At 48.0% G+C, this 14928-nt stretch overlaps 5 protein-coding genes across 5 annotated transcripts; 3 read left to right on the forward strand and 2 right to left on the reverse strand.

The window, feature by feature from the left end:
- Positions 1-1877: 1877 nt before the first annotated feature.
- On the forward strand, positions 1878-3440 carry BKA55DRAFT_687072 (uncharacterized protein; the record flags this gene model as incomplete). Its single annotated transcript, XM_046199012.1, has 1 exon — positions 1878-3440. The coding sequence occupies one exon, from the start codon at positions 1878-1880 to the stop codon at positions 3438-3440; it is 1563 nt and encodes a 520-aa protein (XP_046053378.1).
- A 1452-nt stretch (positions 3441-4892) lies between these two features.
- On the reverse strand, positions 4893-5444 carry BKA55DRAFT_536503 (putative necrosis-inducing factor-domain-containing protein; the record flags this gene model as incomplete). Its single annotated transcript, XM_046189835.1, has 1 exon — positions 4893-5444. One exon carries the CDS (start codon positions 5442-5444, stop codon positions 4893-4895), a length of 552 nt encoding a protein of 183 aa, XP_046053379.1.
- A 1784-nt stretch (positions 5445-7228) lies between these two features.
- On the forward strand, positions 7229-8587 carry BKA55DRAFT_561503 (uncharacterized protein). Its single transcript, XM_046192170.1, has 2 exons — positions 7229-8041; positions 8092-8587. Exons 1-2 carry the CDS (start codon positions 7454-7456, stop codon positions 8527-8529), a joined length of 1026 nt encoding a protein of 341 aa, XP_046053380.1. The 5' UTR covers positions 7229-7453; the 3' UTR covers positions 8530-8587.
- A 233-nt stretch (positions 8588-8820) lies between these two features.
- On the reverse strand, positions 8821-10080 carry BKA55DRAFT_505157 (uncharacterized protein; the record flags this gene model as incomplete). The annotated part of the gene is made up of 3 exons (XM_046187164.1): positions 8821-9651; positions 9681-9791; positions 9901-10080. 3 exons carry the CDS (start codon positions 10078-10080, stop codon positions 8821-8823), a joined length of 1122 nt encoding a protein of 373 aa, XP_046053381.1.
- A 1337-nt stretch (positions 10081-11417) lies between these two features.
- Positions 11418-14601, forward strand: BKA55DRAFT_687076 (TUP1-like enhancer of split-domain-containing protein; the record flags this gene model as incomplete). Its single annotated transcript, XM_046199013.1, has 2 exons — positions 11418-14436; positions 14495-14601. The coding sequence occupies 2 exons, from the start codon at positions 11418-11420 to the stop codon at positions 14599-14601; spliced, it is 3126 nt and encodes a 1041-aa protein (XP_046053382.1).
- Positions 14602-14928: the final 327 nt, after the last annotated feature.

Here is a 14928-nt window from a genome sequence, read left to right on the forward strand (position 1 = left end):
TCACATACCCACAGATGTTCATGGCTTGTTCGGCATAACGGCATAAACATTGTTTCTCTTAGCTGTTCATGCAAGTCAGAGCAGACACCACCATACCATCCGTGCGAACCATCTCTGCCCAATATCTGATCTACCCGTATAATTTAGGTAACATGATCCTCCTCTATCTTTCATAGACCCGTGTTAGCAACTGCCTTGTCGATCCAAGACCCCAGAATCTGGTAATTAGCGTGCGCCATACCAAAAAAAACCGCCGTTTTCTATGCCCCGAAATTCGCTGCGGCGGCATGGTTCTGTGCAACCGAGCATTCAAAGTTAAAGGCCTTATGCTAAGCGAAATGGAAATAAGAATTACTTGGACTTGTTAATGGGGAGACTAATGCACGTCATGTTATCGAAATGCCTTGCTATGGATGTTGATGATATCGAGAAGCGATTTTTTTTCGGACGCCGGAGCAAAGCTGGCGATCAACGGCATTATTGGAGCACCTAGACATTGCCAAGAAAGAACTAACGAATGCTAGACAATTCCTTCTCGGGAATGAAGTGCCCAGGCAAAAGTTGTCTCTCGAAACGCCTGGTGTGGTCATCTCTAGAGGAACATATTGGGTCTTGGCAGCCAAATCAATCGAATAGCAAGGATCTTTTTTTCATGGACTAAACTCATGGGTCTTGACCAACGTGTTGGTATTGATGATGGGTCCCTTGGCTTCCAATAATGGCTCGGATGTATGGAGTCATTACCAACAGACTTTGCTAACCACCTCACGAGGAACTCAATCTTGACAGCAACTATCAAAAATATCCTGGAATTAACGCAAAAAAACGCTTCAAGAGACGGTGTTCTTGGTTCTTGGCAATAATCTTATATCGTTCTTCTCATCTCGTGTAAGTCACATCTAGGAAATCATCATGTGGCTTGACTACCCCAAAGCCTCCTGAAGGCTCTGAACTGGATTTCCGAGGAGCTTCTTTGGGAAACAACTCACGACGTGCCAGACACTGCACATGATTTTGATGGAAGGTGCTTGGTGATTTGTTTCTGTTCGAGAAACCAACCAGGAAGTCGAGGTGGCGAGATCATGGACATAAACTGATGAGCATCCAATATGAACATTTTGGACATTGCCGCAATGCAGAGTCTTCGGAAGACTATAGAACGGCCAAGTTCGAGTATGTTGAACATTGAGGCTTCTGATTCATTATTGTAGTACTGTCTTTGAAGTAACAGCAATCTATGTAAGGGTTTAAGTGACACAGTGATGTTTGCAAAATTCACAACCAGTCATGCCTAAACGATAAAACCCAATATCAAGCGTACAAACAACCGTGATATTAAATGAGTCGTTCAATTATAATGCTCGGAGCCTGAAGTCAAGATATCTAGATTTCTCTTACTTTCTTAACACAAGCCAGCAACTACCTTGAGACAAACAGACTTGAGTCCATTTTCAGTTTCAAGTCTTTCCACAGCGGCCTTTGATGTGCAATACCTACCTAGTATACTTACGTATTTACCACTATATTTGCCTGGAACTGGTCACTTATGATGTTTGAAAGTGTTTGATTGGTTGACACTGTCAACTGTGAATACCCTCACTTCCTGTCAGTGGCAGCCTGCTGGTAGAGCACCCCCAACTGAGCAGTTGCTGGGCAGTGAATAGAGGTCAACGTAAACAATGAAGCGAGCGTTTGATTTATTTTCATTTCATCACGACTGGTCTACTCTGACTCCCCATACTCACTCATTTTTCTCTTCACTTCACAACAGTGTTTCACGAACCACAGCACTTAATTAACTACATCCCATCACAAAGTTCACCATTTCAACCACACGACTCTCAAATAATCACTGATATCTACAAAAATCAGTCACCATGTTCTGGCGTCGCTCTCGTCTCACCTATGACCCGAAGCAATTCCCCAACTACCGCCCTTACCCCGAAACCGGTTTCCAGCGCCTCATCAAGGAGTGTCCGAACGTATTTCACTTCATTGCATTCACTGTCAGATTCCAGATTTCTATTTTCAGTATCATCCTGGAGTGGTTCTGCATGATGATTCGCAGCCCCCTCCAGTACTCGAAGCACAACGACTGGATCCTCGACCACTACAAGGCGAGCCCTACTGCCTCTCACATGCTTTGGGGAGCTTTCATCACTGCCTGGTCCTCTCACTTCTTGTACCGTATCGGAAAAGAGGTTTGCGAGGTGATTCTTGATGCTTATGACGATCCTGTGTGGGCTATTTACGAGATCTGGGATCTTGGAGCATACTCGCAGTTCCTTTTTATCCGCACCATCTTTTTCACCCTGACTACCATCTTCAATTTCATTTGCTTTTGGACTGTCTTCCTCTACAACATGTCAACATACTCATTCGTCGTCTCCCTCGCCCTGCTCGGCGCTGTTGCCATGTGGCAGTTACACTATTACTTTTTCGTGTATACTCCTCAGGAAGTCCCTGAAGAGCCCACATACCAGTCCCCTGAGAAAGAAGTCCTCTCTACACCGGACATGCCAAGTCGCTGCTTTCGAGTACCCACACCTTCTACTGGATCTTCTACTTCTTCTTCCCGGTCATCCTCTGAGCATACCCCCCTTCACCTTCGACCTCGACCATCAAACAAACCCCCTGGCGCTGCATACGTCAAAGTATCTCCCCAAGCCATACAAAAGCTTCATGACGAAGGAGTCTTAGCCCCAGAACCCACCAGAGAACCCGACTACTCCTATCTAAAACCCTTCACCGGAAAACGCACTACCAACTTCAGCCGCTCCGATGCAAAAGCGCACTTCCGAAGAATCAGGGAAATCGAGAGGAAAAAAGGCATAATATCAAACAGCCCTGACCCTTATAAAGATGATCCTCCCTCTCCTACCGCTCCTACAAAGACCGCGTGGATTTATTCCGCGATTGATTCTGTCGAGCGACAGCTTCGATTCATCACAGAAGATGTCACCGAGATGAACGTGCTGGTTAACACTTTCAGAGAAAAAGGCACCGTCCGCACTCTTCCCGATGCCTCACGCGCTATACCTCACTCGCCTCGAACCCAACGGCGATACGCAACTCTCGCTGAGAAAGATCGCATCGGAGAAGTCGTTGGAGATTACACACGTGAGATTGACTCCATCGGAAATCGTGTCTTCCGTCACCAACCCGGCGTTGAAAAGGCTCTCAAACGGATCGACCGCCTCGTTGCCCACGCAGGGGATGCCGTTTCCCGCGCAATTCGTAAAGAGGTCGAAGGTTGCAAAAACCGTGCTGCCTCCAGGTTCAAGGGCGCGGAAGAGGCAATTACGAGCGCTAGGGGAGTTGAACAGCTTTGCCTTGATCGCAAAGTGAAGCTGGAGGCCCACGCCACAAAGTTACGTCGTATGGACCGGACTCAGGCTAAGTATCCTGACATTTCAATCATTGATGACTACTATGGTTGATTACCGCCGAGGTTTCGACTCATGCTTATCAACTGAAGGATTATCAGAGTGCTACTGTATGGAGAGCACTTAAAGATTAAGATTTTGGAGCTTGGGATTATATCATTTGCTTTGCTATACACAATGGAGGAACCTGCATGTTTGACTAAGAAGTCGAGAATATTCTGCGTCAGGTTGACTTTACGTATCATGGTCCGAGTTGACCATTCCTAAATGAATTTAATGATCAATTCACACAATAATGTTTATTCCTAATGTTCCTGAAGTGATCCATGTCTCGAAGTACCTATGGTGCAGGTTATTCTGAAAATGTCTGCCACAACAGTAACAACGTTGGTGTCTTTGCTGAGCACGACACTGCCCATCCTTACATACGCATGAGGCAATTATTTCTCCCTTAGTTACTATGGTTATGTTGTTTCTGAGATGGTTCACGATAAGACGAAGACCCAGTCCAGGACCTTCGTCTCGGCAGGTCCTGTCCAGAAGCACAAGGAACAAAGCATCCTGATGCCTCTTTTCCATACTAGATGGCCACGAACGACCTCCCTAAAAACACCCGCGCTCCGGAACTTGATGATCGCAACGCTGTTGCTGTTCTTGAGGCTGGTACGGGTTGGTAGACAGGTATTGATGAGAGTGCTGGGGAGGTCGTCTCTAGGTAGAGAAGCTAATGGCCGCTTCCTGAGGTGCCTTGCCGAAACCAACCTCTTGCCTTTCAAACCGAACAGGGCAGGGAACTGCAGTCTATTGGAGCGGCGCTGTCGAGGCACAGGCGAAATGGGGCGTTGGAGGCCGTGGTGGTGTATCGTAGCGAGAGGAGACCGGTACAAAAGTCAAGGCCAGAACATATTCTGATGAAAAGGTCTAGATGCAAGGAAATGGTGCAAGAGATACTTGAACCTAAAGCAAGGTATCTAGCGGGAGTCCTATAACTACTGCTTTATTGTAAGTGATGCGAGCGACATATGAAATCCTTAACAAGGATGACCCTGTTGCGCCCAACCATCCAGGCCAGATTTTAGCGACATGAAACCGATCAACGTGACGGATCCTTTTCGGGGATTATCTATCAGTTACCCATCTCGAACATGTATGGATAAGAGAACTGGGCGGGCTATTGAGGTAGAAACTGTGATGCCACAGACAATGAGACTGATAGACCTCAGCGAACGGGCATAGTAGCAACATGATATTGAACTTCCTTGATCTTGACTTGTACCATCACCGAATGATAAGTCCTTTCAGAGAAGTGGGGAGAAGAAATATGTACGCATTGTGGCTATATCTTTACTTGCCAAATCCTCTGTAAACCCGGGTATCGCACATAAAAACGCATCTAGTCGTCAAGACAGTTCCAGAACTGTTCCTCCAGTGAATGCTTCATGTCGGAAAACTCCCATAAATCCATACCGAACAGTTGATCATCAAGATCATGGAGTCCAAACCCAGCTAATAACCAGCAGACTCAATACCATGAATCTGCCAGTAAAGACCTCCCTTCTTGCCAGCCTCATCAGCAGTACACTTGACGGATCCACGAGCCGCCATCTCCGTTCCAGCAGAGTACTCAAGAACAGCCTTCTGCATAATCCAAACCACATCATCATCGCCGACTTTTAATCCCTTGTCAGCGCGCACAGCAAAGGCGCACGACCCTGATTTGACGATGTTGACAAGTCCATCTCCCACATCGTACTCGCGCTTGTCGTCGGAAGCAGCGGGGATGCTGAAAGTGCCGTTACGAGTACCAAAGGTTGAGAGAAGCGCTGCGCAGTCGTTGTAGTTGGCTCGCTTGGTGCTCTTGGGGGCCTGGCGCGCCTTGTAAGTCTTCTTGTCGCATGTACTGAAGGAGTGGTTTCCAGCAGCCCAGTATGTGTATGGATCTTCGTAGGCGCTGGGTGCTACGGTTGAGACGGCGATCATGTTGTCTTTGGTGGGAGTAGCCGTGGGCGCTGCGGCTGCAAGGCCGATGAAGACGGCGACAAGGTTGATGAAATGCATCTCGACAGTTGGTTTAGCGGATGGAAAGAAAGTCGAGTATTTTGCTGAGAAAAAGAAAGGATCGTGGTGAAGAGTAACGGACCAACAGGTGATCAACACCTATGTTAACGAGTGACTGAGAAAGGGAAACGCTGCGCTGCACTGCAACGAGGAGGTTGGGAGAGACGTTCAACAACAGTTAGTTGACGGGGGAGAGAAAAAGAATTATACCCAATTCAGGTGGGAAAGTGGGATGCTTAGATGCGATCACAGGAGGAGATGTGAGTGTTTCATGTAGAGTGGATGAGTGAGTATGAAACAAGGATCACGATATGGAGAGAGGATGGTTTATTTTGAGCGACATTTTGGGATCAGATTTATTAGACTCGGAAAAAATAGTGCTTTCTTGCTTTTAAATATATTGAGTCGTTACGAGTGAAACAGGGTGACGGGTTGTGTTTGTTTAATTGCGATGATCATACCGGAGGATTTGGTGTTTGTGTTTCCGTTTTTTGACGGGGACGATGTTTCGCCCATAGTGCCATATTTATGCCGAGATCAACGCGTATATGGGAAAATGTGTGATTGGAAAGTGATTAGAGTGAGTGAAACGAGGGTTTATATATTATAAGTAATTAAATGTAATGATCATCCACATGATTCTTGGAGTTCAGAGCGGAGGACCATAGCGGCATTATATACGCTTTGACTATCGCTATGTCTCTCTTGAAGTCCTCGAAACAAACTAGCACTTGTCTATTCCTTTGAAACGCTCTATCTTTTGTGCCTCGGCTTCCTCCCATGCGCATAATTCACAGCCTCGCATCTAGTCCAGATCAGCACCCTCAATCTCCAACATCAAGATCAACGGTCGTTGATCAATACCAAATTCACATGATAAAAAGCCTGATGATAACTGCCGTCAAACTTGAATATCAGGGCCTGTACCGTTACAGTAGGATTTATCTCCTTGCAAACTTAAATACCCTTCCTTGCACTATCTCGTGATAGAAATTATTGAGTTTCTTGTCTCTCAGTAACTCCCCCGGGCCGACAGTGGAGAAGAGTGACGCTTCAGTGGATTGAGAGCCCCCCACTCTCAGCGGTTCATCAACCCCGGTCTTGGAGATGATGACGCGAGGGGCATTGGCCAGTGATAGAGGAATTCGTTTTCGTTGATTTATTTGTTGGGTTTGATGTTTGTACTCTCAATATGACTTCATATTTCGTGGATCTTTGCAAATCTCAAGGCAGCCATGAAAAAGTCTTGGCTAAGTAGTCTCGGTCTTGGTTTATGGTCACCATCTCCTACGATATATGTGTTGATTACACTAATGTAGCAAAGATGTCATTTCCAGTATCTTGACCTCGTTATTCTCAGACGTCACTATCTCGGCCGATACAATACTCAAATATGACGATTCTTCGACCTGTTGCTCGTTCATCGAATTGACCCTCTTTATTAAGCCCCGTCAGTATCCATCTTCTCCCCCATCAACTCCTGGGGTCATCATCTTGGCTCCGTCTTGGCTCCGTCTTGGCTCCACGTCAAAATAATCCCACAAAAAACCTGTATCATGGACTGTTCGGTTCATGTGACCCCTCCAAGAAAAAGGGCCGTTACCACGATGATGGAATGGCTCTGATGATCGTCGGAACTCGGCTGAGGGTGAGTGAGACCCTTTCTTTTATTATTTTTTACTCGATGTAACTCTCAGCTCGTCGCTTGGCTCGATTCCCGAGCCCCGACGAACTGTTCTTGTCTCATCTAGTCCTAGTTAGGGGTTATTATCGGCCCCCCCCCCCCCCCCCCCCCCAGTTTTGGGATCATTGCCAGTTCCTGATATCATCGTCATGGCATCAATGGAATGGTATTAACTAACATTGTCATGTCAGCGGAAAGAAGAAAATACTGTTAGGGACCTTGATCATCTTTCATGTTGTGTGATTTCCATCCACTGTAAACTCCATCATTCAACCCTCTCTCCATTGTCTTCCTTTTTATATCATACTCAGCCATTACCGTCATCATGAAAACCGCTTCACAACCTTCAGCTCCCCATAACGCAACAAGCAAAGTAAAGCGGCTCGTCGGCAAAATTCGCCGCCACTCACATCCTCCATCCCCCGAAGCTTCCTCAACATCTCCCTCATCATCTGCAAATCCATCTCGAGAATCTTCATCATGTCCTATTCCACATATCGGCAAACATAGTCAACGCCAGAGTCGCCGCGGATCAGCCTCAGAGGAGGAAGAGCGCGCGCATGACCTTGAACTCTGGAACGCAGCATATGATGTCCTTAAAAGAGATGGCACGTCTTCGGGTCTTGTGCTCGCGTATGAGAGCATTATTTCTCATGCACTTCCTGATGCTTTGAGGCCGGGACATAACGGGAATGGGAATGGGCTGCCGACGGAAAATGAGAGGAGAGCGGAGCTTATGATGATGATTACAAAGTCTGGTTTAAACCGTGAAGTTAAGGAGACTTCACAAACAGACTCAGGCGATGTCGAAGCAAGAGAAAATCTGATTCAAACAAGGTTGACTATAGCTTCATTACTCGATGACCAGCCCAGTGCCGCTGTCGCATGGGCGGGCTTCTGCTCACTAACACCAGTAGGCTCTAACCTTAACCCATTGAACTATAATACTAATACTATCAATAGCTTCTACTAGAACCCCTTCTTAGACACGAAGATATCCGCCAGGGTTTTGTGCATATTGCACACACCATTCCTCACTACATGACCCTACATCGCACCCTACATCCATCATCCTGGACATCACTACCAGAGTTCCAACGTCAACAGCCGCAAGTCCATCAAACTCTTCTAACACTTTACCGACGCATCCTCGAATACGAGATGAACATTGTCTGCGCCGCTGCGAGCGCCTGGAACATGGCTGCTCGCAACGTCGTCGATTGGCATGGCTGGAAGGCTATGGCTGATGCTGTGCGAGACATGGATGCTGAGTTGATGGGCTACGTCGAGAAGAACGGCACAGATGAAGCTAGAGTGTTGATGGAGGTTCAGAGGAAGTTGGTACCTGAAGGAGGAGGGCGTGGTGAGTTACAAGACGATACTTCACCTCGAAATGCGTAAGAATATAAGAGAAGTCAACAGTGAAGGGAATCACTACAAACAGGATCATATTTTATAAAGTCAATTTCAATCGATTTACCCAGATAATCGCATCTACTGGTTTACCATTTTCCCAATCCAGACTCCAGACTCCATGTTCCGTTCTTTTGGCCAAGCCAGTATAGGATTTGCCTACCCCCTTGAACCAAGTCGCGGCCAAATCAACCAGTCTATGCCACCCGACCAATATAACATATCCTCAAAGGCCATCGTTCTCAGTTTCTGCAAGAATATCCCAAAAAAACGCCCTATTTACTGTCCAATATTTGGAAGGATACCCTGCTTGTCAAGGTTGCTCAGGGTGTCACCGTAGTCATTAATATGTCGCTGCCAGCGACTGACATCGCCCTGAAAACCAATCGCCCCCAACATGGCTGACCATCCAGGCAGCTGATCACGGGTCACGAGTTCATATACACGACAGAGGATTTGATGAAATTCCGCCTGAGGCCTCATCGCAACCGCGTACAAGTGTCGCACCAAGTCAGCCCAGCCGGCGATAAAGTCGACGTCAAACGTGGACTCGGGGTATCGGAACTCTATAGTGTCGTACTTGGACACAACCAATGCACAGCGGGTAGTTGTGTGAAGGGATCCTTCATCGAATTTTCGGAGTGCGATGCCCAAGCTAACCAGGCTAGTTTCCGACCACAGGCGTTTCATAGATCCCAGTAGACCTCTGTCAACTTTCTTGCGCCAGTGGAGTTGTCCCATGACCTCTCCGAGTGCCTCAACGAGAGCTGCACCCTCGCCGTACACTGGTGGTTCACCTCTTTCCATGGCGATTCGAGATTCAACGTTGATACGCGCCGAGTAAGGGGAGTCGGAGCGAAAAGGATGGCACAGAGGGTACAGCAGAGAATCTTCAAGCAGCCATACCAAAGTTGCAAGGCGCAGCGCAGTCTCTAGCTGCATGCTGCCGGCGTCGTTAACGTGAAGGTGTAGTCCACAGCCAGAATTGAGTCCAACTACCATGTCGCCCTGCACTGCCGCAAGGCACTTTCTGAGGGTAGGTAGCCCCTGACTGAACTCTTCAGGACGAGTGAGGATAGGGCTGTTGAGTTCAGTTCCATACCAGTCGTACTTGTTTGAAGGTGTCATTCCGGACTTACTAACACAGTCTCTGGTGATGTGACGCTCTGGAACAATAAACCAAAAATCGGTCTTTGAGACTGGTCCACTAACAGACTCATTATTCCAAGCTCGAATGTCACCGCTGTTATCTGTGAGCGGAAGAATTGCAGTGCCAGGGATCTGTGCAGGGCTGAATGGCGAAGGAGGTATGAGGCTACACGAGACGGGGACCCCGTTGCTGGCAATCAATTCGCATACCTTGTGAATACAAGACGGTTCGATGTCTTTGTAGTCTCCCATCACGAGGCCCAGGAAAGCTTCCGGCGTTGTAGGACAGGCCCATCGAGTCTCACCAGTCACAGCGTCGGAGTCTGGTATCTGCAGTGCAACCATAAACTCCAACTCGATACCGACACATATGGACTGCGGTATCGACATGCTGGGCTCGGGAGACGCAGGGATCGCAGGGGCTTTTTCTCGACGGTGAAAATGTTTATCGACCTGAAAGTGATGATAGTTTCTCAGGGACGAGAGCAGAGATGCTGTTGAGCAGCCAGAAGAGGCTGGAGCCCCTAATGGGCCACGATTTGTAGTAGACAGTTCCATAATGAACAATATGAATGAGTTGAAGGATCAAGAACAATTCGTGGTGTTCACCCTTATATATTCGTGAGTCAAAGAACATGGCCGCAAAGAAAGTCAGTGCGTCGGTCATGTAAGGAGAAGGGCCAGCACAGAAAAGTAATCTTGACTAGCTCACCGAAGAGCGGTCAAGGTTCAGGAATTTGAGGCTGTGAATGAACTACCTTTTTACATGTGCTTGTTGAAAACTCTCACGCCGAACAAACTTCTCAGTATGAACTCTGCTGCCGAGTAGGCCAGCCACTAAACAGCACAGCACAGCCCAACCCTTGACAAGCACGATGAGTTGATCATGACTCTATTCATAAACTTAAACATTCCGGTATCTCAATCATGGTAACAACATAAGCCATTCAAAAACCCTTGACTTCGACTGGGCAGAGTGACACTTGTCTCTCAAAAAGTGTCTGACCGGTCCAGAGCGTGTGATTTAGAGGTAGCGGGAGTGGTAGGGCGATCCTTGCATCCAACCTTTTTGGCATAATGCCAGGGGTGAAGATTGGGTGAGATCTACTCCTCAACGTTCCAAAGCTTGTGAGTCGCGTAGAAGCACTCAAGAGTCTCGTGATTTTGGATGTGGTGGTAGGTCCAACATGTTGGTAACCCACCTTTGAGCCTGTTTTGAAACTAAGAACATGATTGACTGATCCGTCTTATCGTAGCATTGTGCCGTTAGAACGTGTTGAACAAAAAGGACTCGGTGAGGAATAGTTGACTTACACGGGCAAGTGCAGGGAGAGTCTGCGCATCAAAGTTACTCCGATTTGACCAATCATTAAGCTGCGCGGCATTTGCTAGGAGCTCTGAAAGAAACTGCTCTGTGACGAAATCCCCTAATTTTGTCCACTGCCTCCCGGGGTGCCGGTCCATTGTGATGGACGAGGAAGAGCTGACCCTGCGTCTTTGATTGACTGGCTTGGGCCCAAAAAACGCGACATCGCGTTAACTCCAATTTAAGCCAAACTCCATCCTCATCAGCATCTTCAAACAACGTCAATTATTTCCACCGACCGAATTGATTGCATCGCATTCGAATTGATCGCGACAAGTATTATCAACTTCAAGTTGTATTCACAGCATCGCCCTCGACTCAAACGTGATTCGTTCCCGGGCATGCCACTCTACTTTCCATAATGCGTATGATCAAGCCTTCATGGCTAAGCCATAGCGGCGAGCAAAAGGATTTCGAGGTTTACAGCTGTCATGTCTCTCCGGATGGAAAACGACTCGCGACTGCTGGCGGCGATGGACACGTCCGCGTTTGGTCGACCGAAAGTATCTACAATGCCGACACACCAAAGTTCAACAAGCCGCGCCAGCTCTGCCACATGAGCCATCATCTTGGAACAATTCACTCGGTTCGCTTCTCGCCTAATGGTCGTTATCTTGCCAGTGGAGCGGACGACAAGATTATCTGCGTATACCACCTCGATAAAGGGCCCCCAGCTGCCACTTTTGGCACCAATGAGCCTCCTCCTGTCGAGAACTGGAAGACATACAAACGTTTAATTGGTCACGACAATGATGTTCAGGATCTCGCATGGTCATATGATTCTTCGATACTGGTTTCTGTTGGCCTTGATTCAAAGGTCGTTGTCTGGTCCGGTCATACCTTCGAGAAGCTCAAGACTCTGCCAGCGCATCAAAGTCATGTCAAGGGTATCACCTTCGATCCTGCGAACAAATTCTTTGCAACCGCAAGCGACGACCGAACGATCAAAATCTTTCGATTTACTTCACCTGCACCTAATGCGACACAGCACGACATGGTTAATAACTTTGTTCTTGAAACGACCATTAGCTCACCATTCAAGAGCTCGCCCCTAACTACCTACTTTCGACGATGTTCGTGGTCCCCCGATGGTAATCATATCGCAGCTGCCAACGCTGTGAACGGCCCCGTGAGCTCTGTTGCTATCATCGAGCGGACAAGATGGGACAGTGAAATCAACCTTATCGGCCATGAAGCCCCAACGGAAGTGTGCATGTTCTCCCCCCGTCTGTTTCACACGTCAAAGCCAGATGCAAGTGCAGCCGATGGGGCCGCGACATCGCTCGTGACAGTGATTGCATCAGCTGGCCAGGACAAGACTTTGAGTATATGGAACACAAATACGTCCAGGCCGGTGGTCGTCTGTCAAGATTTGGCAGGCAAGTCAATATCTGACTTGGCGTGGACTCCGGATGGTCAGACCATTTTTGCTTCCAGTCTAGACGGTAGCATTGTGGTTGTAAATTTCGAGGAGGGAGAGCTCGGCTGGGTAGCGCAACCAGAGGAGAACGTCAAAGCGCTCCAGAAATACGGCGCGTCGCGAAAAGGAATGGGTATAGCTGAGGACGTTGATGGCCTTATTCTGGAAAACCAGAGTAAAGAAGGAGAGTCACGGGCTGTAGAGTCGAGGATGGGTGCACTCATGGGAGACTTTTCTGAGTCAACAAAGGAGTCAACACCTGTCGCCAATGGCCCTAAACCCAATGGGTCTTCAGCGAAACCATCGACGAATGGCCAAGCTGAGCCAGAAAACGAATCAGAGAAGCAGCCAGAAGAGGCAGCTAACAAGACAGCCGAACGTGTCAAGGAATTGAAATCGCGGGTCACTATCGGTAAAGATGGCAAGAAGAGAGTTGCACCTTTGTTGGTATCATCATCAGGGACAGGCACGTCTTCATTGCCTCAAACTCAGTTGGTTGGAACAACAAGTACCAATAAGGCTACGCAAAATGATACACCGCAGACAATACTTGACATGAGCAAGCCTTATGACGGACTGCCCAAAGGAGGTATTGCCGCCATGTTGCTTGGTAACAAAAGGCAGATCAACCTGGGTGATGACGAAGATGAAGAGGAGCCGGTTGCAAAGCGTGTTGCAACAGGCCCTACACCTATCGTCACTGATGGTCCTAATGGGGTCGAGCCAGCAGCCCTTGTACCTGTTCAGCATGGGGTTGTTCCCACTCCTGAATTCCTCAGGCCCGCAGTCATGAATCTCTCTATGTCCTTCGCTCAAGTCAGATTAGCTGTACCAAAGATCAGATCACATATTCTTCGACCGCTGGACAGAGGAGTTTTACAGGGTGAGAGCTCCTTGGAAGATGCAACAAAAACTCCAGAAAACATAATTATGGAAGTGAAGAATGATGCCACCTATGGCAATCCTTCGCATGTCATAGTCAGCAAAAGGGGCGCTCTTATTTGGGAAGAGTGGCTTCCCAGAGATGTCATTCTAGTAACAGCGACGAAACACTTTTGGGCTGTGGCTTGCGAAGATGGATCTGTGCATACCTGGACCTCTGCTGGAAGAAGGCTTCTCACCCCTATCATACTTGAGTCGCAGCCTGTTATCCTGGAAGCTCGCGATCACTGGCTGCTATGCATTACAGCTGTCGGCCTTGCTCACGTTTGGGACATGAAAACCCAGTCGTCTCCCAACCCTCCAGTGTCGCTGGGGCCAATCCTGGATATCGCCACAATATCGCTCAACCAACACAGCGCGACGGCTGGTCCTGGTGTTACTTCTGCCCATCTCAACAGCACCGGCCACATCATTGTGACTCTGACCAATGGTGATGGCTACTGCTACGCTCGAGAAATGTATACATGGCAACGCCTAAGTGAAGCTTGGTGGGCTGTGGGCTCACAATATTGGAACTCTAACGATTCCTCCATTTCAGCTTTGCAATCTACAGCTGTTGGCCCGGATTCTAAGGACAGACAAGATAAGAAGTCTCCCAAAGCCACTGTGTCGTCAGGCATCATACCTTTCCTCGAGCGGCATACAACCAACGAATTTCTGCTCAAGGGTAGATCATATAGCTTGCAGCGCATCATCAAGACGGTCGTACAGCGGAAGGAGTCCGAAAATCTCGAAAGCAGTGTCAGCATTGCCCACCTGGAGACGAGAATCGCTGGTGCTCTACAACTTGAAGCACGGGAAGAATTTCGCCTATATCTCTTTATGTATGCGAAGCGCTTGGGCGCCGAGGGGGCAAGGGTCAAGGTTGAAGAGCTCCTTAACAGTCTTCTTGGTGGCATCCTCGAAGACAACGAAGAGGATGAAGAAGAAGAAGACGGTCACGGGTGGTTCAGCAAAGAAGGTGACATCTGTGGATGGGATCGAAAGGAGCTGCTCACAGGTGTAGTTATGATTCTTGGTAAGTTATTGTTATTGAGGTCACTATGGCAAAAGTTAGACAAACTAACAACAAACAGGCAAATATCGTGAGCTTCAGCGATTGACACTTCAATACGCAAGAATACTCGACATAAGTCTAGAGGACGGCTCAGTAGACGTTGAGCAAATGGATGTGGAGGCTTAAACAAAAGGCTTAGTTTAGGTTGTATCATTATCGTAATGCATGTCGTTCCTATGCGGTGACAGGGGCGAGGACGGCGGGCACTCTTTTTGTTTAACAGGCAAATATGGCGTTGAGGCTTATCTACTGGGGATCTGATGGTCCAGCGGTGCGAACTTGGGGTACAGGCAGGCGATAGACTACTGTTGGTGCTCGTTGATACGAAAGAAAGCCTGGTTAATGAGGGCATGCAAACACAACCATGCAGTACCATCCTGAGAGTGTATTGATTGGTGAAGTTCATGACAAATGGTTTATGTGGGTGAGCAAGGTGATTCTAGACACACCGTT

The sequence above is a fragment of the Fusarium redolens genome, assembly GCF_020744475.1.
Source record: "Fusarium redolens strain MPI-CAGE-AT-0023 chromosome Unknown BKA55scaffold_4, whole genome shotgun sequence".
In the NCBI taxonomy this organism is placed as follows: domain Eukaryota; kingdom Fungi; phylum Ascomycota; class Sordariomycetes; order Hypocreales; family Nectriaceae; genus Fusarium; species Fusarium redolens.